This window comes from Doryrhamphus excisus, chromosome 16 (genome assembly GCF_030265055.1).
Source record: "Doryrhamphus excisus isolate RoL2022-K1 chromosome 16, RoL_Dexc_1.0, whole genome shotgun sequence".
Taxonomy (NCBI): Eukaryota; Metazoa; Chordata; class Actinopteri; order Syngnathiformes; family Syngnathidae; genus Doryrhamphus; species Doryrhamphus excisus.
The window spans coordinates 3,405,770-3,433,558 of NC_080481.1; the positions used below are offsets into that span (position 1 = coordinate 3,405,770).

General features: G+C 42.7%; 2 protein-coding genes across 4 annotated transcripts; one reads left to right on the forward strand and one right to left on the reverse strand.

The window, feature by feature from the left end:
• Positions 1-1,259: 1,259 nt before the first annotated feature.
• On the reverse strand, positions 1,260-8,274 carry stradb (STE20 related adaptor beta). 2 transcript variants are annotated; one of them, XM_058052555.1, is made up of 13 exons: positions 8,042-8,274; positions 7,633-7,732; positions 7,114-7,180; positions 6,851-6,931; positions 5,739-5,841; positions 5,542-5,663; positions 5,340-5,448; positions 5,143-5,266; positions 4,842-5,013; positions 4,664-4,768; positions 3,968-4,230; positions 3,856-3,898; positions 1,260-3,788 (listed from the first exon to the last, which is right to left on the reverse strand). In XM_058052555.1, exons 3-13 carry the CDS (start codon positions 7,123-7,125, stop codon positions 3,624-3,626), a joined length of 1,299 nt encoding a protein of 432 aa, XP_057908538.1. In that variant the 5' UTR covers positions 7,126-7,180; positions 7,633-7,732; positions 8,042-8,274; the 3' UTR covers positions 1,260-3,623. The 2 variants fall into 2 exon arrangements, with proteins under 2 accessions (XP_057908538.1, XP_057908539.1); XM_058052556.1 differs by having other exon boundaries at positions 5,739-5,838; positions 8,042-8,273.
• trak2 (trafficking protein, kinesin binding 2) lies at positions 8,273-27,769 on the forward strand. 2 transcript variants are annotated; one of them, XM_058052543.1, is made up of 17 exons: positions 8,273-8,397; positions 12,496-12,622; positions 12,714-12,902; positions 15,070-15,129; positions 16,439-16,515; positions 16,623-16,739; positions 17,482-17,700; positions 17,791-17,869; positions 19,559-19,689; positions 19,780-19,854; positions 19,935-20,072; positions 20,161-20,240; positions 21,273-21,413; positions 21,482-21,780; positions 21,845-22,264; positions 23,121-23,220; positions 23,579-27,769. In XM_058052543.1, exons 2-17 carry the CDS (start codon positions 12,568-12,570, stop codon positions 24,306-24,308), a joined length of 2,910 nt encoding a protein of 969 aa, XP_057908526.1. In that variant the 5' UTR covers positions 8,273-8,397; positions 12,496-12,567; the 3' UTR covers positions 24,309-27,769. The 2 variants fall into 2 exon arrangements, with proteins under 2 accessions (XP_057908526.1, XP_057908527.1); XM_058052544.1 differs by lacking the exon at positions 15,070-15,129 and having other exon boundaries at positions 23,579-27,768.
• Positions 27,770-27,789: the final 20 nt, after the last annotated feature.

The window sequence follows — 27,789 nt, forward strand, 5'->3', positions numbered from 1 at the left end:
TTCACAATATTTTAGGAACCTTATACAGTTTATGATTGGAACATAGCTCTCTGGTCATCATGCCAGTCTTGAATGCAGTTATGAAAAGTATGAGAATTAATTTCTTATTTCTTAATTTGTGTACACCAAAAGTTTAGGCTTCCTTTATTTATCCCCCTGCTTTCATTTCAATCCTGAATCTTAATAATAAATTATGTTATTCTTATTCTTATTCTTAATAATTATAAAATATAAAAATAAAATTATAAAACAATATCATTAATATTATTATATTATTACGTTTAGGGTTCTCAGAACATAGCATTTCGTCTATACTGTTTATAGGACAAAGTTGGGCTGCAGACATTTTTTTAGATTTTCAAGTGGGCCCTGAGTTGGTAAAGTTTGGGAACCCCTGCCTTAGTGTACAAACAATACCATTCCATTTAATCCAATTTTATGGTTACATTTGTTGATGTAGACATTAATCTTACCATTATAAAATACAGAAGCTAATTCCATAAAAGTGGGATTCTTTAAGTATTTTTTCTCATGTAAAAGAGCACATCATATCCCCAAGCATGCTGTAAGGCAGGGGGCCCCAATCACCGGGTGTAAATAACTACATCACTCAAAGGAGGAGCACTCATTGTCGGACACACTTTGTCAGAGGCAGCACTGGTACTGTGGAGCTCAGAAGCCAGATGTGAGGGCGCCGCATTTACTATAGTGTGCATACAGGGAACATCTTTCCTGCATGCATGCAAATTACAAGCCCACCGCTAGTCTAGAAAAAAACGTGTAATGACCACATTGCCAAGATCATTTTGCTTATTTAAAGTAAAACACTGTGCAGTATAGAATTTTTCCTATCCCGTCAGGTTGGGCAATGGGCAACTTCAATATTCCTTTGCTTTGTCCTGGGTCAACATGTGACCATGCCGTGCTGAGGTCTAAATCTGCAAGAGCGAGCCGTTGGTATGCTCACTGGTGGAACGTCGTAAAGACGGGTTGTAAGGAACCTGGGTGTCCACGTGGCGACCATATCACATGTCTGGAGCCGGTATAATGAAACGGGAAGCACCGGTGATGGACCACGTGCCCCCAGAGCACGTGTCGCCACCCCTCAGCAGGATGGCCATATTCACCTCCACAACCATGTGTTGAAATAAACCAGAGTGTTGCGTTGGACGTTTTGGTCAGTATATGAACATTGTGGGCACAATTTGAAAGACAAAAGTACTCATTGTCACATTAAAGCAGATATAACAAAACTGTAGTTTGCATATAGTTTTTAATAATTGTCTACTTTCATGTTGGAAGTGTAGTTGACGATCACAGTGCACAGAATCAAGAGTGACACACAGGTCTCCTTGTGAAGCCAATGTTGCTTCACCGCTCATTTGACACCATTTCTTTAGGCAGCTGATCAGGGAAGGAAGGGTTTTCTCTTCCACGTATACGCCACGTACAACACGCACTCGAACACTGAGTAACTATTGTAAATGGCAAGTAACACCATTAACACAGCGTGGGTTTCATACAAATATGCCCTGCAGCTGGGCTATTCGACTGGCCAAAACCGACCCGGGATTGACACCTGACTGCATGGCCTGCGAGTTCCAGTCAAAACTTGGGAGGGGACTGATTAAAAAAAAACGGGAACGCTATCGTAAAGTGGATCTTTGATGAGATATTTTGGATTAGCTTCTCAAAAACAGCAGAGCGCTCCTGTTGTTGTGAAGAAGTTGGATTGTGGGTTATAATAAAACACAACCAAGTAAGTTGTGTGTGTGCATCGTGTCTAAAAAAAATTAAAACATTAAAACAATTTTAAGCACCAAATCTACTGTATCTGTGGCGGTCCAAATGCATTTGTGACGGGCCACAGATAAAAGTGTCAGGGAAGGACTGCATTAAAACTTTTAAAAGGTATGGCAGATATTTCAAAAAAAAAAAAAATGTAAGCACCAAATCTACTGCATCTGTGGCGGTCCAAATGTATTTGTGACGGGCCACAGATAAAAGTGTATGGGAAGGACTGCATTCAAAGGGTATGGCAGATATTAGTATTGGCATCATATACAAAATAATAATAGTGAAGGGAGAACTGTGCCCCCCCAGAATAATTTAGTTGAATAACCCTGCCTTACAGGGCGGCCCCTTAAGTCTGGACACATAAGCGTGAATGCACAGATTATACAAATTTTTACAAAAATAACTACAAATTGTATTCAATAGATATAATTTTAATTAGCTATAGTCTACATACAGTGTAATGCAATATATAATATTTTTTTTTACATATATTATGAAAGTTTTGTATAATGTATGTACTGTACTGTATATGTCCAGACTTTCCCCGTGGGGGGCTTCTTGTTGGATAACTGACATCCATGCTGAAAGGCTTCACATTTTGTAAGAGGCGGTGGTCAGAGTCGTACACGCAACCGTAGGACCCGGCACAGCAGGAGATGCACAGCCCAAGGCTACTGCGTTATAATAATACGCGGTAAAGTATACCTATTGTTTTGGATTTTGAACACAAACGACAGCGACAATATCAAACTCTGCACACAGGAAACAACAATTGTGTTCACGTCACGAGAGACTTATTGTTGCAGGAATTAGTCAACATATCAGTAAATATTTGTAACGTCACCCCCTTATGAATACAGTATGTGTCAGATGTTATGTTCCATTCTGTCTCTGGTAGAATAAATATGACTGTTAGAAAGGCCGTACTTTACATTACATTGTATCATTGATAATGTTCAGCTTTGAGTGTCGTTTGTCCTACTTTTTCAGAGGTCAGTAAACGCACCACAATGCGGCCGTTTTGCCGCTTGAGCGATTCATACATCTCAGCCTTCTTGAGCCTCTTTCACCATTTCACAAGATTGATACTGTGCGTGAATGCATAGAGGTGATATTTTGGCTCTATTGTGGGAGCTGTGGAGTTGTTTGGGCACCCTTTTCACGAAGTCAGGCTCCCTTGTTCATCGGTGCTAATATCAGTAGCTAAGCTAACAATGACTAACTGTTGTTCTAGTGAGCGCCATGTTTGCTTGGTTTCTTTGTTGATTTCTGTGTGTAGCGTGCCTTTGGCTGATCATTATGTTTGTGTAATGTGAGTTATGTTACTTTACTCATCATTTATTGTGTATTTGTCTTGTATGTATGTTATTACAGTACCACATCATAAACCTTAATAAATCCACCAAAGAGAACAACCTGCCGTGTTCTTCCACTTGAACACACCCCCTACACCTTTGACCGCTCCAAACCAGTGCATCCTTGGAGACGATCTCACAACCCAGAGAAACCTTCTTCGCTTCAATGACTGTTCATATCTTTGTAAGGTGGTAAAGGTACGAAATCAGCAAATACTGAGGATCCCTACTCTGCCCTGGCAAACAAATACCTTTTATATGCTGTTGTTATTATTCTTCATGAGATGATGACAGCAGCATCTTGGCGCTCACATGTTCACAGTTTCCTCGTGTAAATATATAAAAAAACAAAAACAACATTAAAAAAATATCAAAATAATCGTAAAGGCTCAGTTGGTAATGATCACAAAAACAAAAGGAGGAGTTCAAACCATCAACGCTTTTTCCCGGTTCAGTTCTCCTGGAGTTGGGTTAGGAGAAGTCCCACACCACCTCAGCACAAACACCCTTGGAGGCTCCTGTTGGAGCGTGGCAGGATGGGGCGGGGGGACAGGACAATGGAGCCCCCCCTGAGCTGGTGAGCGGCAACGCTGGATACACGAGGCTGAGGAAGGAGTCTCTGGTGTGTCTCTTCACCTGTCACAGACGGCTCCATTTAAAGCTACAGTAAGGAACAACCGTCACAATAATATTGTGAACACACCTGCTTGAAGAAGGCGTGAGTCAACAAGTCAGAGGCTGAAGGTCTGCAAAGAGAAAAAAAGAAGAATTAGTGGGGCTAACACATGGACGGAATGGACATGTTGGTCTCAGACCTGCGCTCGGGCTGCTGCTCCAGGCACTGCTGCACCAAACTGTGCAGGGTGGCCGAGTGGTTCTTGGGCGCGGGGCTCCGCAGGACATCTGCGGCAGGCGGAGGGGCGCTGGTGCTGTGCGTGGCGCTTCCGGTAGCGGCGCTCTCTCCCATGCCGGAGTCCACCCCCGAGCGCGACACCTTGAGACCCCCCAGCTCGCCCAGCGGGAAGGGGGCCGTGTCTGGCAGGCAGCGGTGCAAGCCGCGCAGCTTCAGAAGCAGCGTCTACACCCGACACATTGGAGATGATATGAGTTCAAAACACCACATACCACATCCACAAGGCTGTCATCACATCAAAATGGTGACCTACGCTACAGCTCAAAAGTTTGGGATCACTTGCAAATGTCTTTGTTTTCCAAATGTAACAGAGTTAAAAATGTACTTTATTACTTTGTCTAAATGTGTGAATTTACTGTCATTTAGTAATTCTTATGTGAATTTTATCTTAGTTAGTTATTTTTCTTATCCTATTTTCTCAATTTTATTGCTTTCCTTGTATTATGCCTTATTTCACCCTGTCACCCCCCCGGGCTTCCGTAGTTGCCCTCAGCTCCGGTAGTACTTCCTCTCTTTGGCACACAACGTGCTTGGCATCGATGAGGGGTGCAGAAGTGGACAGAAAGACAACTTTTGTTTCATTCTTTTGTCCTTTTACCTGAGTGGGGACCATGTCCTGGAAAGGCACCCTTCCGCTCACTAATTCACAGGCGGCGATACCCAAACTGTAGATATCCGACTTCACTCCGTAACCACGGAGATCCTACCGAGGGAGAAAGAATGCACAGGAATCATCGTCAGGCAGTCGTCAGGCATGGGAACATGACAAAAAGGACCTGTTGCAGTAGTTCAGGGCTGAGCCACGGTAGCAGGGCGGGGCTGTGATGAGGCATGTCGAACACCGCCCGCATTCTCTTCCCCTCACGCATCATACTGTAAACACTGTGGAGTCCTGACAGGTAGACACGCCCCTCTTCTGACAGCAGGATATGACTGGCCTTTACCCCCCTGATGTGGGAGGCATGCGGGGGGGAAAATGAAATCATACCAGGGGAATACGTTCTGAGAGAGCGTGCTGTGGGTTTCGACTTTTGGATCTCTATCTGTATTTCAGATAGGAGAAAGACCAACACCAACCTGTGAACGTAGCCCATGCGGTGCAGGTACTCCAATGCTTGCAGCACGCCATAAAGCAAATAAGCTATAAGAGACTCGCTCATTCCATCAGGGAAATAGGTTCTGAGTAGGGAGTGTGCAGACCCTGCGGGCCATAGGTCAGGGGGTTCAAACCACAGCTTTGAGCCTGAAGGCTTTCTGGATCGTGATGGACTGACCGTAGGCCATGAGTGGCGTGAGGACCCACAGCTGGCAGCAAAAGCTGAAGACGAGTCGAGACGTCAGCAGACTCGGATGACGGAACCTCCGAGACAGAAGAACCTCATTCTGGGTTCGGTGGTGGTGGGGGTGGGGGGGTGGAGCGGAAGATGGAAGTGACTTTCACTTACTTAATAACCTACAAGGTGGACTGATGCTCACCATGAGCTGCAGCAGCTCCTCCTCAGTGCACTCATCCAGGTTGGTTTGTTTGACCGCCACCAGCTGGCCGGTCGGGGTGTGACGTGCCATGTGCACCTGGCTCAGGTTGTTGAAACCCCTCCCTGTACAGAGATGATAGGCACACCTTGATGTCACAAGCATTCTGCTAGTTATTACAAGAGCTGGGGTTCTCTCACCGAGCTCGGCTAGGAACTGGTAGTGGGCAGGTTCAGCCGACAACGCTGTGATGCCGTCACCGCCCCCCGCGGTCTGCCCTTCAGAGGCACACAAAGAGCCCTGCTGTGCAAAACAACATATCATTCCCATACCACTGTGTGACCATGTACTGTATTTCCATGGGAGAGATGAAGGTTCTTACAAAATGTACTACTGCCACCTTGTGGTGTTTTTTTTTTTGCTTAAAACTTGCTCTCTTCTACGGTAGAGTTGCATTATGGGAGCAAGTGGTTGGGTTGAAAAAAATGAGTTCAAAGCCTTTTCTTCCACTCCTGATCTGTCAAGTACCTGGTCATACATGTTTTTCAATATAGTGAAACGTTTTTACAATATCTGATATTTCATTCATTCATTCATTCATTTTCTACCGCTTTTCCTCACAAGGGTCGCGGGGGTGCTGGAGCCTATCCCAGCTGTCTTTGGGCGAGAGGCGTGGTACACCCTGGACTGGTGGCCAGCCAATCGCAGGGCACACATAGACAAACAACCATTCACACTCACATTCATACCTACCTATTTCATGCCACGATCTGTACCAGAAACCCCGATTGTATGGCTCTGCACAGTAGAAAGTAGAAATGTCCAGCTTTCCAAACTCTATCACTGTTGTTGATAGCAACCTTTACATTTTTCCTATAACTCGCATTGCCCATTACAGTATTTGCTTTTATTTTGCACAAACTGTGCTTATTTGTGAAATACAGTAAAAGCAGCATAATGTGTTCATTCATTGCATGTGATGTGACCTGACATTAGTTTGAGGACAAAACTGCTGTCAATATCGGTATCAGTAGAAAGCCAATATCAAAATAATTTAGTCACCTCTTTAAATCTGTTTTAATGTCTAACTTTTTTATACCTGACTGCTGTGCCCCGCCCTGCTTTTACTCATGTTTTAACTGTGTATTAATGAATGAATGTTGTATTTTAATGTATATTTTACTCTGTTTACTTGCTTTTATTCAACTCCATTCTTCTGTAAAGTGTCTTTGAGTATTTTGAAAAGTGCTATACAAATAAAATGTATTATTATTATTATTATTATAATGATGGTCAGGAAAAAGCTACTGACCAAGAGCTGCAGACTGGTGTCCTCATAGCACTCCTCTATGTCCATGGGCTGGACTTGGGTATGGGAGATACAGGAGCAGTCCTGATGAAGGGGAAATGTTGGAGGTGAGCACAGGTGAGACACGACCAGTGAGCAATGATGGAGGAGTGGAAAAGTTGGCAGGCAGGTGTGGGAAAGTGGGGATTATACCGAGAAGCTTCCAGGCAGGTGATATGTGCTGAGTGGGGAATGACACCAACTTGAACACCGCAACAAAGTCTTACCAAGAAAGACATGGAGTCTTTAAGGCCGCCCTCAAATCACAGGTTTTTGCATTCGTCCGCCCAAGGACTGCAGGAGATAGATAGCAATGAAGAGAAATGTACAGTGGGGGAAATAAGTAAGTATTTGAAATGATCCATGGTTTTGGTAGCCTTAGTTTACAAGGGATTGGGTTACAATTTCATTTGTAATTGATTGAGAGAAATAAGTATTCCATCCCAGAGCAAAACATGACTTGACAGAGGTCACACATTTATTGTACTCACTGTGCTCCCAACTCCCTTGACATCATTAACCAGCTCAATCCTTACATCCTAATTTAATGTTCATTAGTCCGAATTCATATTATCTATCTCTGTTAAAACAAACCTACCATAAAAGTATGGATTGTTCACATCGTAGTAAAGGGGGGGGGGATCTCTACACAGGATCAAATAATTATTCCCCCCTGTGTAGGTGGAAGAATGAAAATGCAGCAGCTTAAGATGTGACAGGTAGCTCGCGATCACTCTGAAGCTTACCTTGATGCATCAGTTGATGTGCATAGCCAAGAAAATCCAAGGTTATCAACTTGGCCGGTCGGTCGACATTGGATGCAAATATGCAGTCAAGTCTGTATTCCTGTAAGAACAATTTTTATGTAAAATTGACTGGCATTTTAGCATTTTAAATGTACTGTGAAAAGAATGCGAATGCCAGCAGGCCATACATGGTCGAAAAATATATATCTTCGAAAATATGAGCCACAATATATTCCTATTTAAAGTTCCCACCATTGCAGTACATCAGTTGACTTGTGTTGGACTTTGGGTGATTTTTCAAATAGGCGACAACATGCTTCTTTTTCCTAGCACACCTGCCTCGACGTACAGTTGGTATGCAGCATGGCTTTGTATTTTTATTTTAAACATCGCATTTAAAATCAGTTACCTGATCCCCACAGCGTTGCGTCCTCGACGTGCAGACCTTAAAATACTCGGAAGCAAAACTGCTTTTGTCGACACATTGTTGTTTTCTAATAATCCCGCTGCTTTGAAGGAACAACGACGTTCACACACACCAATGTTTTTAACCATGTAAGTATGTGGTATACTGTATTGAGCAAGACTTTTAATTTGACACAGATGGCCGTCGCGTTGTGATGACGACATCTGGACCAGCCGTCGAACTTTGATGACGCAGTTACCCTCCTCCCTCATTTCCTGTCGTTTGGTAGTTTTGGATGAGACATTCAGACAGCCTTCGCTACTGGGATTATCCATGCCGTGGAATAATATCGATAAAGGGTAAGATATATCGTTATATCGAGAAGCCGAGATGACCGGTCTAAAAGCGGAAGTGCTTCTTTTGCACGAGCGGCAGTGAAATTGTCATCGTCGCATCCGAGCAAAAACCTTCTCCAGTTCTTTCTCTCCCATTAAAACAAGACTGCACTGTATTCGATGTCATATTTGGCATACGATTAACAAAATATAACCGTAAAGTTGTGTTCCATTTTAGGATTAGCCGCACAAATTAGTGGAATTACGCGGGCGTCATTGTGTTAGCGTAGTGCAATGTCAGTGGCTAACGACGGGCTAGCATAGCAATTGTGAACATCGAAAATACATCAACTACAAGTCACATATTTGGCTATTATAGTCTACGAACTCACATTGTTTTATTTCTTTGATGGCATGGTAAGCACGCTGCTAAATTATATATATATATATATATATATATATATAATTAAGTCAACCTAAATGTACTTCAAATATATGAGGCGGCGATTTCAATAAATGGTCAAAAGTGCAACATACATAAGTATGCCATGAAGGAAAAGGCTGTGGTTTAGCATGGACCTTTTAAAACTTGAATTGTGAATATGTCTACAAAGTACGTAGACATATTGGCTTGAAATCTTAGGTGTGCAACCATCCATGGGTCAGTGAAATTGTTAGATTCTCTTGATGGGTGAAGCGTGCGTGCATCAGATTAATCTCCCCATCACTTCTAGGCTCACTCTTATGTAATGTCAGGATGAGCGTTGCCTTAGGACTTGCTTTCCCTCGATGTCGTTTTCTCTTTCCACAAGCTTGCATATTGGTCACAGTGTTGTGCGTGCATGGCCATGGGGTTGCAGCCAAGGTCAGTGACAGTTATGTTGCCAGCATGATGTGAGGATGCGTGACCTTGCATTTGAGTTGCTTTCTCTCGTCATCATTGAGGAGTCTGATACCAAAGCCTCCAGGGATAGTTCCCAGATGGGAAACAGGATACTGGAAGGGTATGATTCACCCCTTAATTTACAGTGAAGAAAATAAGTATTTGAACACCCTGCTATTTTGCTATTTCTCCCACTTAGAAATCATGGAGGGGTCTGAAATTTTCATCGTAGGTGCATGTCCACTGTGAGAGAGATAAACTAAAAAGAAAAATCCAGAAATCACAATGCATGATTTTTTTAACAATTTATTTGTGTGATACAGCTGCTAATAAGTATTTGAACACCTGAGAAAATGAATGTTAATATTTGGTACAGTAGCCTTTGTTTGCTATTACAGAGGTCAAACGTTTCCTGTAGTTTTTCACCAGGTTTGCACACACTGCAGGAGGGATCTTGGCCCACTCCTCCACACAGATCTTCTCTAGATCAGTCAGGTTTCTGGGCTGTCGCTGAGAAACACGGAGTTTGAGCTCCCTCCAAAGATTTTCGATTGGGTTCAGGTCTGGAGACTGGCTGGGCCATGCTAGAACCTTGATATGCTTCTTACGGAGCCACTCCTTGGTTTTCCTGGCTGTGTGCTTCGGGTCGTTGTCGTGTTGGAAGACCCAGCCACGACCCATCTTCAATGCTCTGACAGAGGGAAGGAGGTTGTTCCCCAAAATCTCACAATACACGGCCCCAGTCATCCTCTCTTTAATGCAGTGCACTCGTCCTGTCCCATGTGCAGAAAAACACCCCCAAAGCATGATGCTACCACCCCCATGCTTCACAGTAGGGATGGTGTTCTTCGGATTGTACTCTTCATTCTTCTTCCTCCAAACACGCTTATTGGAATTATGACCCAAAAAGTTCTATTTTGGTCTCATCTGACCATAAAACTTTCTCCCATGACTCCTCTGTATCATCCAAATGGTCATATGCAAACTTAAGACGGGCCTTGACATGTGCTGGTTTAAGCAGGGGAACCTTTCGTGCCATGCATGATTTCACATCATGACGTCTTAGTGTATTACCTACAGTAACCTTGGAAACGGTGGTCCCAGCTCTTTTCAGGTCATTGACCAAGTCCTGTCGTGTAGTTCTGGGCTGATTCCTCACCTTTCTTAGAATCATTGAGACCCCACGAGGTGATATCTTGCATGGGGCTCCACTCCGATTGAGATTGACCGTCATGTTTAGCTTCTTCCATTTTCTAATGATAGCTCCAACAGTGGACCTTTTTTCACCAAGCTGCTTGGTAATTGCTCCGTAGCCCTTTCCAGCCTTGTGGAGGTGTACAATTTTGTCTCTGGTGTCTTTGGACAGCTCTTTGGTCTTCGCCATGTTACAAGTTAAAGTCTTACTGATTGTATGGGGTGGACAGGTGTCTTTATGCAGCTAACGACCTCAAACAGGTGCATCTGATTCAGGATGATACATGGAGTGCAGGTGGACTTCTAATGGGCAGACTAACAGGTCTTTCAGGGTCAGAATTCTAGATGATACACAGGTGTTCAAATACTTATTTGCAGCTGTATCACACAAATAAATTGTTAAAAAATCATGCATTGTGATTTCTGGATTTTTCTTTTTAGTTTATCTCTCTCACAGTGGACATGCACCTACGATGAAAATTTCAGACCCCTCCATGATTTCTAAGTGGGAGAAATAGCAAAATAGCAGGGTGTTCAAATACTTATTTTCTTCACTGTATAGTTAGTTAAAGCTGTAGCCTGTACACAGAAATGGCCATTGTAATAGAACGGTTCAGTTTATTTTGCACATGCTTAAGAAAAAAATCTATAATATTTTGTGATCTTTCCTACATACACAGATTTGGTTATATCTTCTCGTTCTTTGTATTTAGGCAATAACAACATTTTGCTGAATGATTATTGCAGATGAACTATATTATTGTCAACATTTTTTTTCATTAACATAATGATAATATATGGCATAATAATCTGAGTATACCGCAATAAACTTTAGTTCCTCTGGAGTATTTAGCGTTGTGATTTGTGATTAAATAAAAAAATGAAATTATTGACAAAAAAGTGGAGAAATCACACTGAAATACTCTGTTGTACACATTGTTTGTCAAAGCAAACATCACATCATTTGCATATACACTTCCATGATTCACTTTTAGCAACATTGTGTACAAAAAACACTCTTTATGTTTAATGAGGTGTAACATTTTGTCACGCTACATGTTTTGTATGCGAAATGCATTTGGTGGGTATTTTACTCACGGCAGCTGAAATGTAAGTTCCATCATTTTTAAATTATGTATTTAATTGGCTCTGGTGCAAGCTTTTTCATGTCACAAAATAACGAAGTGCAAACGGTCTGAAGTTGACATCACATTGTGTTTCAACAGACACAAAGAGAGTATTAAACACTATATCCTGTGTTTATTCAAAATGTTTGCAGGATATTTCCACAAGGCTTATGGCTTCAAATCACTGCCGTCATTACCTAAAACTAAATGCACTGTCACTGTGTTTTTCAGAGCAATCACCCATTTGCCTTTACTTGCTTGTTACACCAAGTATTTTCGTCACTTAACACAAATGGCTAGCGAGGCGTTGTGTTTTTTGTGAGGGCTTTAGCGTCAAAATACATATTTCCCATGATGTCCATGGTTAGCTACCTCATATTAACTTGTTTTCTCGCGCTAGAATGCACAGAAAAGGGAAATAAGGATTGTGAATGATGGGCAAAAGTCCCCCCAAAAAGTGCAGTTCCCCTTTAACACGCACAACTAGACATTCATTAAACAATGCCATGAACATGACATACAAAATTAACATTTAACATCATTTTACCTGAAGTGACCACCCTTGGCAAACCGCAACCAGAAAGGATCGGAATTCAGGAATGACGCTGTCTATGTCTGTTCGAACCAGCCTCTGCTGACCTCAGATTGGTCAACAGACTAACTTGTTCCAGGCGTTTTCTTGCAGTTAGTAAGATGCGGCATATTGCATGCTAACCAGGTGGGCGAATGCAAACCAAGGCAAAATTTTAGCCCACATTTTTTATGTTAACTGAAAAATGCACAAATTGGGGCGGAAATTAACACAGGTGTGCCAGTGCTCCTGTACTTTTGTAACATTCAGTTTGTATTTGTCCTGGAGTTGTTTTTTGTTGCTTAAAATGTTACTAATTCATCTAACACCACTCTCCGCTGTGGCAGGTAACGGTGTGATGCCGCCATCCATCAGTGCAGGGGGGCAGGATGTGATGTAACCCCCCACCTCTGCCCAACATGTTTGAAGTAAAACCACGAGCGGTGGCGAAGAAGGAGTCCAGCACCGAGACAGGTTGGTGTGTTAGCATTTTGTGGCATTGTCTTTGTGTGTGATGGTGATAGCATATGACTGAAAACTGTGTATGGGTTCTTCTTTCACTAAGATGAGGGCCTGGGCAGCAGTAGTCGGCATTATTCTGGCTCGGTGGGTTCTGGATCAGTGGGGTCCGGGTCCTTCTACTTGTCAGACAGCCAGGATTGGGTGGTTTCCCCAAGTTGCTCACCAGATGAAGGCTCCACCCAGCACAACGCCATTTCCCCCATCCTGGCAGAGGAGACTTTCCGCTACATGAGTAAGCATGTCTGCATTTCTAAGCAACTATATGTCGTAGTTTGACCATCTGCTTCCTCTTTTAGAGGATAAATAGATTGGATCTTACACCAAGCAAGCTTGTGACTTGCAGTTATCTACCAAATTGCTCGGGGACGGTGTTTGTTTGTTTTGAGCGTGAGAAAGCACAACTCTCATTGATTAGATGATTGGTTTCGATACATCCGTTCTTTCCTTCACTGACTGTGTGTGTGCGTGTGTGTGTTGAACACGTGAGGCATCCTCTCCGATTCCAATCAGGTGGAATTACAGTCAATCCAACTAGGCACATGGTTGACGTGTGTCGAGTGTTGGCTTGTTTGCGGCATAGCTTTGGGTATGTGTGGGTGGTGCTGGCGGTGTGGTTAGCTCGGTGACAAGGCAGCAGAAGGAAGAATCGCAGAATGTGAAACTCGATTAACACGGCCAATATAATTTCTTGGCACATGATGATGTAGCTGTAGCTGTGGCAGTTGGGGGTTTACTGGGGTTTGTTTTAAGACGGAATGTTTTTATTTTCAAAATTAACTGGATCTATGTCAGCCTTCCAGTCTCACTCGATATATCAGCGTGGGCAATAATGAAGTATACACAACAGAAAACCCACAAAACAATGATATTTTGCTCTGCTCGGGTGTATGTTGTGTGCAGAAACATACCTGTCATGTACTGGGGCCAATAACTAATAATAAATTCCTTTATTGTTGAACTATAGTAACATCAATATTCTTTCCATAATCTGAATTTAGACAAAAGTCAAAGCCAAATATGTGTGCAAAGTTTTATTAAAATGTAAGCATTCTTATAGAAAAATAGCCACTGAAATAAAATGGGATGCTCAAAGCTAACAGCTGCTCCCGAGTGTCAACAATGGCGCATACGGCAGGCTACAAAAGTAATAAGATGAACATCCATAGCTGCACACTTGCTTAAGGGGTTGATAAGGCAGAAAAACAATAAGGAAGTAATAAATAAAATACTATTAAACACTAAAAAAAGCCGCAGGAGACATGGAGCTGTCGCAATTAGCTTGCACTTCTTGAAACATGAGACCTTTGCATCAAATCCGGTCTATATTGATGTGAATGATATGCTTATTTTTTATATCGTGCTTAAACGAAATATCGATATAAAAAAATGTGTATATATCGCCCAGCTCCCAACAGGCTTGCTTAGACTTTTTTTTTTTTGCACTTTCTGCACGTTCTCATAAATGATTTCCCCTCCTAAACCTATGCAAGTCCAAAATATGTCCAAACAGAGGATCTTGTTTTTCTCAGGAGTACTGTTTGCAGGGGTGCCGCCATGTTTTTACCCGCCAAAAAAAAGGATTTGTCAAAGTGCGGTTATGAATCACGGTTTTACAGTCATTTTAATTAGAAACGATAATACTAACTGCGGTTATTAATTAATACAGCTAATCGTTACATCCCTACACAGACTATGCTGGTAGCAAAATAAATGCTTACACACTAATATACATGCAAAACCATACTATTTTAGACTAATCTAGAACCCGCAATGCATGCTGGGAAGCCCAGTGCATCCTTCCTCAACATGAATGAACATAAATTAATATAAAATAGTATTGTTTTGCACGCATTTTAGTCAGTCACCTGTCGGAACTTCATGGTTTGGACGACATAGACGGTTTGTACTATTCCGATGAAAAGCTAAAGAAATTTAGAGGGGATTACGGCTGTGTGTGACAAAGAGGGCACCCAGTTATTTTTACACTGGACTGGGTTGTAGCTGAGTTTTCACATCCAGAGGTCAGAGTGAGCCTTGGATGGATTAGCGCACCATCTGCTTGCCTTGAAAATGCCTCACTGCGCTTAGCTAAGAGAGGTTTCAACCTCCAAGTAAATATGAGGTATTTGTGGGTCGGTGTGTGCAGTAAGCTGTCCCATCAGGCTACTGACTCTCTGACGAGAACTGCACCTTCTCTTCAAACAGGTAGGAAGTCCAGCAACGCAGCGCTGGTGGCGCACACTCAGGTGCTTAAAGTAGACCTAACCAATCAATACGTAGCACTAACGTGTTCCATGGGTTTATCGAGTCTTTGCTTTCTCTCTGCTTGTTCGCTCTGCTCTGCTGCACCTTTTTCTTAGTGTTGTCTTCTCTTTTCTCCCCCTTCTGTCTCTCGCTAGCATATCTTGCTTTGGAACACCCCTCTCATTCCCACCCTGCCTCACAAAGCCTCTCCAAAGGTATCTGTCTCGGCCTATCTGGTTAGCGTTAGTACGAAGTAGAGTGTGACTCTAACTTCTGCATATCGGCTTGGATCAGGATTTTTGTTTTCATGATTTTCCAAGTCAATGTGGTGCCATAGCGTCTAGTTCTGTGTAACATGCCTTGAAATGACCATGAGCAACTACTATATACTGTATATGACCATATTTTAAAGATTTTGGATGGGGATTTTTTGAAGAAATTTTTCATAAACTATTATGCAAATCTTTCCGCCCTTTGTATTGAGTTGTGGACTCCTTCTCTCCTCCGTGGATGCACAGCAGCATAGCGTGTCCGACATTAATTCATCTTTCCCGGCTAGAGCGTGCTGCTTCTGGCTTCAGCAACAGTTTGGCAGATGTTCCCGTTCTTGTTCACAAAAACAGTCCCGTGTAAAATGCCTTTGAGAGATGAAAATATTTTTCTCTTGCTGGGAATCACCAACTCAAACCACTTCTGCCAGAGCTTGCCTCTTAGAAAGATTTCCTGGGAGCCATAGCTAACAACTGCAAACAGAGTGAAGCAGAACTGTGGGGTGGCCAGTCCTAGAGGGTATCTGGCCAATAGTATTCCCATATAAGGAAGCCCGACTTCTTGTGATGTCACAGGGAGCCAGTGTTGAATTGATTTATCGTGGCCATTCCTTATCAAAACAAACAGTCAACATCAGTAGTGCTTTAAACAACAATGGACGTACAGTACCAATGATGCAATATTTCATCATATAAATTGTACAAAGGGTATAAATACATCCAAATATTTCTGCAATGGATAATTTATATGAAGGGTGTAACAGTACGGCATAATTATGGTTCAGGTGTGAAGTCACTGTTCCATTCATTTTGGGTGAAGTAAGGGGACAAAATGCAAAACATTAAACTAATCAACTCTCGTGTGGGAATATTCATGAGAATGGTGAGCCCATCAACACGAGCGAACTAGTATGTTGAATTTAGTTGAAAGCGAACTTACCCAACTTTTCCTTTGTTAGCGAATGAGTGCACCAATGTCTACCAGTGTGTAATCGGAACACCTCGGAAGGTCTATACTGAAAAATCCTATTAATAAAACACCCCTAATGTATTTAAAATTTGTAGTTGTAATTCATGTTGCTTGTGGTCATATCTTTTATAATCTACAACATGAATCTGACATGTTACACAAGTGTGTCTGTTAGTTTGGGTCAATGCTATAAGTTTTCTTGTGGGGTTCGCTGCATGCACATTTTGCATGAACAGCCTACATTGCATGTCTGTGACATTTGCATGTGTGTTCCTCTCCGGCCAGTCCTGGCCTCTGATCGCGTGGAGCAGATGACCAAGACCTACAATGACATCGAAGTGGTCACTCACCTGCTCGCTGAGGTTTGTGTCATTATTGTGTGTCACAGTTTTTTTTTGTTTTGTACTTGTAGTTGCATCAAATCAATCTGATCACCATGTACTCTATGTTCCGTGTTGTCATTGGCCAGCGGGACAGAGACCTGGAACTGGCAGCTCGGATCGGACAGTCGCTTCTTCAGAGGAACCACCTGCTGCAGGAGCGCAATGAGGCTGTGGAGGAACAACTAGCACAAGCTCTGGACCAGGTACCTTCAAATTCTCATTTGAGAAGCAGGCATTTCGTTTTGAAAAGTGGGTTCCCATGTTTATTGTTATTCACTGGTTCCAGAGCCGACTGTGAATTTCTGCAAAGTAGGATTTATTTTTCATAGTTAGAACATAGAAAACCTGTTTATGTCCTTCTAAATAATATTTTCAACATTATTACATTCCCCTTGACCTTGATCAGATAACACCCTTATTTTCACCTTTACACTCACACATTACCCAATATAATAGACATAATAAGAGAAAATAAGCCATTTCAGTCATAAATAAGACTCGTGCTGGCTATAAATTTGTCCTGATGCTCGGGGAACTGAGTGGTGTGTGGACAGGAAGTGACCTCAGGGTTTCATATATATATGCATGTTAGGTTAATTGGCGACTCCAAATTGTCTGTAGGTATGAATGTGAGTGTGAATGTTTGTCTATATGTGCCCTGTGATTGGCTGGCCACCAGTCCAGGGTGTACCCCGCCTCTCCCCCGCAACCCTCATGAGGATAAGCGGTAGAGAATGAATTAATGTATTTCATTTGAACAATTTTCACAGCAGACAGTGTTTTTTCAGTTCACCTAGATTGTGTTGAAAGAATCAATGAATAGACGTGCATGCAGTGGATCTCATTACGTGCATTCTTAGCTGCGCAAAACTACCCAAAAAAGTACAGTTTTTCTCTAATAATATGCCAAATTTGTGGCACTTCTTTTCCAATCCTTTCTAACAGGTACACCAGCTGCAGCATGAGCTCAGTAAGAAGGATGAGTTGCTGCGAATGGTGGCCAATGCCTCAGAGGAGTGTGAGGCAGACTCTAGTGTGTCAACCCCAGTGAGGCAGCATCCGTTAGCCGGAGGAACCACCGCCATTGCCGCACTCGGCCAGCTGGAGTCAATGCAGTGTAAGCTGCAGGAACTGGAAGAGGAGAACCTGGCTCTGAGGTCTGAGGTAGGGGCTGAATCAGCACACGACCACCATATGGGATGGAGACGTTGTTCTATTAACTTGTTGTTCTATTAACATGGCAACGTGCCCCAGGCTTGCCAGCTGAAGCGAGACACCATCACCTATGAGGAGAAGGAGCAGCAGCTTGTGAGTGACTGCGTCAAGGAGCTACGTGAGTCCATGTTTTTCAACTGAAGAAGAACAAAACATGCTTTCATGTTAGAGTTTCCAACATGACCTGATAAACAGAATCTAAGGGTGTATACTCGCTATGTATAGCAACAAAGTATACACTAATCCAGGGGTGCTCATTAAGTCGATCGCGATCTACCGGTCGATCGCGGAGGTGGTACTGGTCGATCGCTGGTCGATCGCGGCGTGACATTAAAAAAATATCATCCTCGCGTCAATGCCGTCACTTGATTGATATACAGGGCAGCCATTCAGATGACAACTGAATGTTGCCCTTCGGGCGACCAATCAAATCAAACAACGTCTCTAAGTGCAGCAGAACATACGATGTCAGCCTATCATCCATCCCCGTTACTTGATTGACATACAGGACAACCAGTCAGATGACACCTAAATTTTGACCTTTAGGTCACCGCTCATGCGTAAACAACGATGCAAAGTGCTAAGCTAGTCGACGAATTGCGTTAGATTTTAAGCCCTCGCTAAAGTTTATGGTCACTAAAATGAGCGAAGGAGCTGGACCAAGTAAAGGCAAAAAACATATCACTTCCATACGGAATGGGAGGTGGACTTTTTTTTTCACAATGTCTTTTTCGAAGTGCGTTTGCCTCATATGCCATTCTACCATCGCAGTACCAAAGAAGGGAAATGTGGAGTAATGTGGAGGTAATTACAAAAAAATGTTAATTGTTAATTATGTGTGTCTTGCAATATTGGCTAATTTGGTTATGTAAGGTACATCAACATACATTGTACGTACAAATAATCCTCAATACATTTGACAATAAATAGATGTTTTGCATTTTTGTAGTGGGTAGATCATTTTGACTCGGTCATTTTAAAAGTAGCTCGCATGCTGAAAAAGTGTGAGCACCCCTGCACTAATCCCTTCTGTACACCTTCTTTTTCTTTGGCAGCCCACTTGCTTAAGAGGCGTGTCAAAAAGTAGAGTTACAATGTCATCTAGTGTAGCGAGTTGGAACGACAAATTACCTGCCTGTTACAATGGATTCCTGTTGGCCCATATATGTACTTAATTCCTTCAATGAACTGCAATACAGTGTAGGGGGGTGTACTCATTTCGTAAGGTTCAGTAATCCCTTATTTATCGTGGTTAATTGCTTCCAAAATTTCCGCCAAGTAGGATTCTTTATTCATAAAACAAATATTTTTGTTGCGTTTTAGCCTGGAACCATGTTAGGGATGACTGGTCCTGTTAGGAGGTAATTCAAACTTGCTATAAAGACCTGTTGTTCAGATAGGGAAGTCTGGTGCTTGTGTGTCTCATTACATTACAATGCAATTACTGACACCTAGTGACCAGTGTAGAGTACTACATGTCATTGTAATGCATTTGAATCTATCTTCTTAATATCCTATATTTATATTTTACTTTATTTACATTTTTTTGCTTGACATGCTTAATTTAGGCAAAAATCTGTCAAATTTGCTTAAATATGCATATTTTTTTACTAATAATTCCGTGATAGTGAAGCCGCAAAATTCAAAGCATGAAGTGGCGTGGAATTATAGACTGTCATTCAATAGAGCAAAGACCTCTGTCATGGCCATACACTGTATTTATGTGTAGCAGTTGGATACATTGGGGTTGCCACCTGCATATTTTCTTCTTTTTTCTTTCTGTTTTAAACTCTTGCATTTTTTTCAGGCGAGTCCAACAGCCAGATGGTGTCTATGACTGACGAACTGTCCCAAAAGAACGAGGAGCTGGTCCGACACCAGGAGGAGATTGCTCAGTTGCTCTCCCAGATTGTGGAGCTGCAACACAGAGTCAAAGAGGTGAGGAATCACTGCCAACATCTCCATCCAAAAGATTCCAGCATGATGCATACAGCCCACAGTCACTGCATTGTCGTTGTTGTTGTTAAGCTGGCTTTGGAGAAAGAGGAGCTGAGGATCCACTTGCAGGCTTCCAAAGACGCACAGCGGCTGCTCACGGCGGAGGTAGAGTGACACCCAAACACACCGTCAACTTCTGAAGGACGCCTCCACTGAGCGCCTCTTTGTATTCTATGCTGATGTAGTTGAACGAGCTGGCAGAGAGGAATGCAGAGTGTGCAGAGATGCTCCATGAGTCCCAGGAGGAGATGAGGGAGCTTCGCAACAAAAACACCCCCTCCTCTGGGATGCGACGACACCTCTCCTATGGGGCCTTCCCCATGGTGAGTGGACCACAGAAGTACCCTGTTTGAAGAATAGAATGTTTTGGTGTGTGCTTATGTGTATATGTATGTATGTGTGTGTTTGTAGGATTCACTGGCTGCAGAGATTGAGGGAACTATGAGGAGAGAGCTTAGTGTTGAAGAAGAAACTGCATTTCAAGACCAAAGGTAAGAAGGGCAGTCTGCACAAATACGGTCCAAATTGTGTCTAAATGAATGGTTAATTGTTTCTAGACCCGACTGCGACAAGCGAATTTCCGCAAACTAACTTAAGCGGGCGTGTTTTAGTAACTTTTAGGGACTTGATGGTTTTGTTTGTTGACATACTTGGATAGGCTTAAACGGGTTCCACACTCACATTATTGTGTTGTATTACTGCAGGGGTGGGCAAATATTTTGACCGGTGGGCTGCATTGAGTTAGCAAAATTGTGTGTGTGTGTGTGTGGGGCGGGGGTCAGAGCATATACCATATTTTCTGGACTATAAGTCACTCCGGAGTATAAGTCGCACAAGGCCAAAAATGCATAATTAGGTAGAAAATAACATACATAAGTCGCACTGGAGTATAAGTTGCAATTTTTGAGGGTAATTTATTTTAGAAACTACTTGACCAAAACAGACATTATGTCCTCTTGGAAGGCAAGTTCTAATAATAAAAGAATAGAGAACAGGCTGAATAGGTGTAAGATATGCTAGCACAATGGTTATTCAGCTACACAAAAAATAAACATGAACACAAAAGGTGTCCAGTGTTTATGCAGGAACAGCCAACCTTTGAAAAAAAGCGGGACTTATTGTCCGAAAAATACGGTATTTAACACAACACACTATTTTATGCTTACAATTTTCCTTGAATTAGTTATCTACTTTTATCTGTAAAAGTGTTATACTATCAGCTGTATGTTCTCATGTCCCATTTTTCAGGAGCACTTTAAACATCACACCACATCAAACTATGTAATTTAATTTGACAGTTTTTTTCTTTTACTAAATAAGACATCTGGCTTGCAAGTCATGTTGCCAGTTTGTAAGTTAAAAGTTGAAATACTTACAAAGCAACTGGCGGGCCGGATTCAAACGCTTGGTGGACCGCATGTGGCCCCCGGGCCGTACTTTGCCCACCCCTGCATTACTGTGTTATGTAGCATTCATCAGTATTGTAGAGCTTCACTCTAATGTCTAATGGACCTTCCACACAGAATCTCCCACAAACGAGTTTTTCAGACAGTCCGCTCTGTCAACGCTTCAACATCCCGGCCAAGCTCGGCCACCCCCCCAATTCCCGGTTCTCGTCAGAACTCTCTGGTGATGACTGCACAGCCATTCCAGTCTGCTCGAGGGTAGGACGCTTTAAAAACCATACAAGATGGCTTTTAATGCTGTGACTAATGGAACCTTGTGTTTGAAGGGATGAGATTCCCATTGGCCAGCCGGGCTCTCCGGGTGGAAATGACCTCACCAAAGCCCTCCATCGTTTGTCACTGCGACGGCAGAACTTTTTATCGGAGCACCAGTTTTTCAAGGCGGAGCGTGAGAAGAAGCTGCAGGCCCTGACTGCAGCGGAGTCTCATGAGGCGGGCAGCAGCTGCAGCTCGCCGATGGGCAGCGCATTCTCCTCCTTTTCCAACCTCTCAGAACTCTCCTTAGGTTCCAGCATCTTCAAGACCTTCCTACCGGAGAAGCTTCAGATTGTCAAGCCCATGGAAGGTAACCACGATGAGCCAGGACCTGATTTGGTCCGACTGCTTGTATTCATACTTCTTGTCTTCAGGCTCGCTGACGCTCCATCACTGGCAGCAGCTGGCCAAACCTCACCTGGCCACCATTTTAGACCCACACCCAGGCGTCGTCACCAAGGGGTTCCGCCCGCTTGCACAGGATGCTGTCTACCACCTCACTGACATGGAAGAAGATGAGGAATATGAAGCAATGGGAGAGAAAGAGGAGGCTGGTGTCTTAGAGAAAGGTGCAGCAGAGAGAGGCAAAGATGAAGAAGAGGAGGAGGAAGGAGGCATTGTCTTTAAAGTGCACTGTTCATCTACGCCGGGGGAGAAGAAGGACCGAAAGCAGTCAACCGCGTGTCGTCCTGCCGCTCCTCTGTCACCCTGTGTGGCTGAGACCTCCAGCTCATCAGCTCACCTTCATCCAAATGTCTCCACATCAACAGTCCAATGCAGCACGTCTGCTTCAGGTAAATGCCAAACTCTTGGAGTTTTGGTCCAGTGTTTATTATTATTCGGCTCACTCTTTTGGCTCCTCAGATGTTTTTATTCATTAAAATAATTTAGTAGCAAAATATGAAATGTTATGATCTAAATTATACCCAATTATATGTAAAATGAATAACTAATGTACAAAACATATACCGTATTTTCCGGACTATAAGTCACACTTTTTTTTCATAGGTTGGCTGTTCCTGCGGCTTATAGTCCAGAGTGACTTATAAATGAAAAAAGTGTTTATGTTCCATAAAGACTGGACACCTTTTGTGTTCATGTTTATTTTTTGTGTAGCTGAATAACCATTGTGTTAGCATATATTACACCTATTCAGCCTGTTCTCTATTCTTTTATTGTTAGAACTTGCCTTCCAAGAGGACGTAATGTCTGTTTTGGTCAAGTAGTTTGGAAAATAAATTACCCACAAAAAATGCAACTTATACTCCAGTGCGACTTATGTATGTTTCTTTCTAACTAATTATGCATTTTTGGCCTTGTGCGACTTATAGTCCAGAAAATAGTGTACAGTATATCAAATTATTAGTACTTTTATTACCTATTGTACTCAACATGGAACAGAGTGCGACCAAATGTACATAAAGTGGAACCAGCTTAACAAACATAAATATGTTTTTATTATTTATTATTTATCACCCATTCTCCTTATGGCTCATGTCAGATGTAATTTTGCAGACAATGGCTCCACGAGTCTTATTTTCCAGCAGCATGGAAGTTCTTTCATAGGGTTTCCATGATGAATTGACTCAATCACTCAATGAATCGAGGAATCTGGATGTGTAGTTGAGTTCATTTCTTGTTTGTCTGCAGTCCAAAATCCAGTCAAATGTCAGAGCTCCACATTCTCCACCTACACTTTCACCATGTGCCGGATCCTGCACCCGAGTGACATCACACAAGTCACTGCAAGGTCAGTCTCAGCATCAAGCACCGTCTCAAATTGAATACTTCAGTCAGTAAGTATACTACATATACTCAGTGTACTAAGTTCCTGAGTGCAAATGTTTTGACTGTGTGATTCTGTCCCTTTGTGTCATTCCGCACATACCGGAATTGCTGAGCACTTTTTTTTGGTAAATTGTAACCAAGGTTGTAACTGTCCATCATTTCACCCTCAACATCTTTGAGTGCAACATTCAGGTACTAAGTTTTGACTCTTGCTTTGCACTCAAAAGACGTATGGGGGAAGAAAAGTATGGAAGTGCGCGAACTGAGACGTAGCAAATTCCGTTAATTCCATAACGATAACATGTATTTTTTTCCCTCAGTTCACAGTCGTCTCTCAATGCCAACACACCCAGCTCTATGAGGACTGGACCCAGTACCCCCCTGACCCCCTGCCGACTCAGTCTTGGAGACTCCTTCCCAGCTCGCCGCCCCGCTGTGGCCACCGGGGGCTTGGCCAAGTTGGTCCTGGAACGAGGCATCTCTGCACAGGTCTCCACAGAAACCCCTCCATCATGTCCAAAGCCACTGCCCCAGCGGCCTCTCCTCCGCTTACTTCCAGGTACGCCTCCCAACTCCCCCTTGCACTCGCCCGAGTGCCGCCAGCACTCTGCTGACAATTTTCTGGCATCAAGGCCAGCGGAGCTTTTTCTGCAAGATGTTTACGGCTTGAATCTAGGCCGTGCCTCACATCCCGACCTACCCAGCCCGCTCCGGGAAACCCCTGCACGCGGGTCGCTCCCAGACCCGCTCAATGTGAGCTTACTGGAGAGACTGCGGCACCTGGGGTTCACAAAGGTCCTCCAGGCCTCTGAGTCGCACCAGGACTCGGCCACCTTTGTGTCGGCAGGTGGCGGGAGCCTCCTAGATGGTCTGAGGCGCAACCAGAGCCTCCCGGCAATGATCGGCGCACGAGCTGGCAAGTCAGCAGGTCGCCCGACACCTCCCGCTCACCCCACCTCCCTGGCTCTGCCCCCACCACCCTGGGGAAACCTCAAACAAAGATGCACAAAGGGCACCTTGAATGCACCACCACGTTCAGGTGAATGTTGATGGGGAGAGGACATCCAACAGAACAAGAACCCAAGTCCACCGTTCCCTTAGGTCCACTTCTAGCTCATGTGAGCTCTTTCTGGCGTCCCTTCCGTTTTAATGAGATGATTTTAAAGCACAACAGATTTTAAGACTTCTCAGGGCATTGAATCGATCACAAGTGGACTGTTGAGGTTGTCTGAGAAGATGTTTCTTCATCTATCCACGCAGGCTTCACCAGTTCATGCTTAAAGACTAGATAGGAGAACTCTGGTATGATAGGACAGACTGTAGTTTGATAGGAAAGATCAAAAACTCTGATGCTGAACATCCAAGAGAACCTGAACAGTCCAATTGGATTTGTGGTTCAATGACCTGCAGGAATGAGAGCATGGACATATTTTTATTGACCGTATTAGTTGCGTCTTTACATCTGCCATGGAACCTGTTTAAGTCGACATGTCGATAGCGCTCTGAGTCGGTAGGACACCTGTTGAAGTCGGCAGCTGTCTGAGTCATACTGGAGCTGTCCTATCAAAGACTAGGTTACAGCTCTAGTTTGGGTCGGGCTATGTTGACATTGTCCTAATGTCTGTGGCCAAAGTCATTATCAAAGTAATAACCACTTTTGTTTCAGTTCTGTCGACAGCTGTTTATCTCAACTTAACCGGTTCCACTGCACAAGATTGTAGCTAATACCTGAGTGCAGGGGTGTCAAAACTCCAAAAGGGAGGTGCGGGCTGCACTTTGGTCACCCCTGCCTTAGCGGGCTTGTTGTACGTACATTTTTGAGAGGCTTTGGATGTCTGTGAAGATGGAAGATACACTATATGAAGATAAATATCGATAAATATTACTGTAGTGCCAGCACCACAGTCTCGGAAAACAAAGCGGCTTTCCCTCGAACAGAGAAGTTGGCATAGAATCAACCAAAATGTCTCCTTGAGATGAAGAATTAAGAGTGAGGACAGTATCTCAATACTTGAGTCATTCATCCATTTTCAATACCACTTCATTTGGGGCCAGAGGCAGGGGACCCTGAGGCTGACATGCAAACCACTGGGCCTTACCGGAGTCATGTAGTGTAACTTGAATGTGAATAGAAGGTTATGTGCACGTGGATTGGAAAGAGAAGCAGAAGTGTTTTATTTAGGGTTTGAGGAAATGGGAATGGAGTGGTTTTAAGGGCTTCGTAGTGTTGGTCTGTATTGACTGTAATGACATTTAGAAGAAACATGGTTCACTAGAGTTAGTGCTCACCTCCAAAATTCCATAATTCATACGTTTGACATCTCCAACAGCCTTTTTGCAGCCTCCATTTCCTAGCATGCACCCTGCAGATGGGCAGGACTTGGAAAGCAAGGTCTGAACCAGTTTTTATTGCCTGTGTTGATGTTTTGTTTTTTTTTTTTTAAAAAAAGGTAAGCGCCTTAAAGAAGAAACCAGCTGTGTTGCTCTCAAGCCTTCACCCGTGCTCTTTTTATTATTTGCACTTTTCCTTTTCAGCCCAAGAACAATTGTCATGTATAGTTTAAAAAAAAAAAAAACACTGGAGCTGTGTCTCAAATGGAATACTTCCATCAGTACACTTATCACTTGAGTGTCCCAAATCCATGACTGTTGGTGCGCACCTCCGAAAAATGGCCATCTCAGTATTCACCAGCTTCTTCTTCTCCTTCTCTCCTCCTTTTATGGTGAATTGCAACCACTCCAGTTAGGGTGGTAAGCGTCCGTCAGTGGAAGTACGCACGTCCGCCATTTGAGACGCAGCCCCAGTGCATTGTTTCCTAAAACAGTAAAGAAATGTTCCTTTTAATTTTCTGCCTCCAACACAAACCGTCCAGGTTACTGAGTTCCACTGAGTTACCTTGTATTTAAACTTTATTTTCACTATATAGACGGATGAGAACGACTTAACCATAACAATGTCAACTAACGTGTAGACCAGGGCCAACACTTTTTTCTAATATTAGAGAAATGGAATACTCTGGTTTTTATGTGTGTTTTTATATTTTTTATTTATCCCAATTTGTAACACAGATATTTAATATTGCTGTGTTTTGAAGGCTGTGTCTCAAATGGAATATTGCTGTCAGTACACTTCAAGTATACTGTGTACACTGTGTACTTTGTTGCTTGGTGCTCCAAAATTAACAGTGAGGCTCTGTCCCAAATCCAGTGATGTGCGGTCAAGTTCGGGCTCATGATGTTTTGGTTTTTTTTTGTTAATACAATTTGCTCATTAAGAGGACAACAAGACCCATTTATTATAATTTATTTTATCTACTGAAAAAACATTTGGTCTTCCAGTTTTAGGTACCCTCATCCCTTTGTTATATCAAGGTTCAAACATCTCTCCCTCTATGGCATTTTTACAAAAAAAAAATCATTAATTCATAAATGATTGCTATTTCGTAGTTATCTACCACCTATTATTCTTCGAAACAAATGCGTAGTAAGCAATTGTTCAGTATTCTCGGCCTAAATTAAGCATTTTCTAGCATTATAATGCTTGAAGATACAAATCCAAGATGTTGATAAACTGTACTACACTGGCCACTAGGTGTCACTAGTAATACGCACCAGACTTTATCGCCAAACCTTTGATGGCATTACCTGTCGCACACAAAAGCTTCAGTCTTATTTAGGTCCTAAATGGCTCATCTTCCATGATTATGTCTAATATATTGGTTAGGAAAAGTAGCGATACTTTTGTTGTAAAAGCCTGATCACCTGCTGGTGAGCTTAGATATGAAATCCTCCATCTTGGCAGTCAAATTCATTAAGTCATTCAGCACAGTATAAAAATACCTTTAATGCATTTGATTTGCTGCTGTTGCTGTCTAGAAAAATGGAAGGATGGCAGTGATGAGCACCATCTAGCTCATGTACACTCCCTTCAGGAAGTGGAGAGTACTGCATGCAACTCCCATGTTACAGGACTTGCACACTAGAACTATTTCTGTCCTGTATCTAAATGTGCCAATTAAGTGATATTTACTTAAAATGTTAAACTATTGGACTTGTATAGAAATAATATATATTTTTTAAATAATGCTTCCCCTGACCGCAAATTATTGTCCTCGTACATATTTATCTTTTTTTGTTTGCTATTTTCTAGCGCTACAGGTTGATCCTGAGCCAACTTCATTTCAAGTTAGTACCTCCCTTTTTGTTACATCGCCAAGATGGCGACTATTGGGTGTGGAAAGTGTCCATCATTACACATTTTGACCACCGCATTTCAACCCACTTCTCAGTATGACGACACTTATGCACTCAAAAGACCAAGTGTAAGTACACAAGTGCACCAATTGAGACACAGCCGTGGCAGTTTTCAAGATTTGTGTGTTTTTGTCACATGGTTAGAGCTTATTATGGCACAATTTTCTGTAAACAACTCCGGGCTGATTAATGACTTGTTTCTTTTTAACAATAAAGCAGAGGAAAATAAATATTTGATCTGTGTGGAGATGCTTTATGATCTGGATCGCTAACAGTC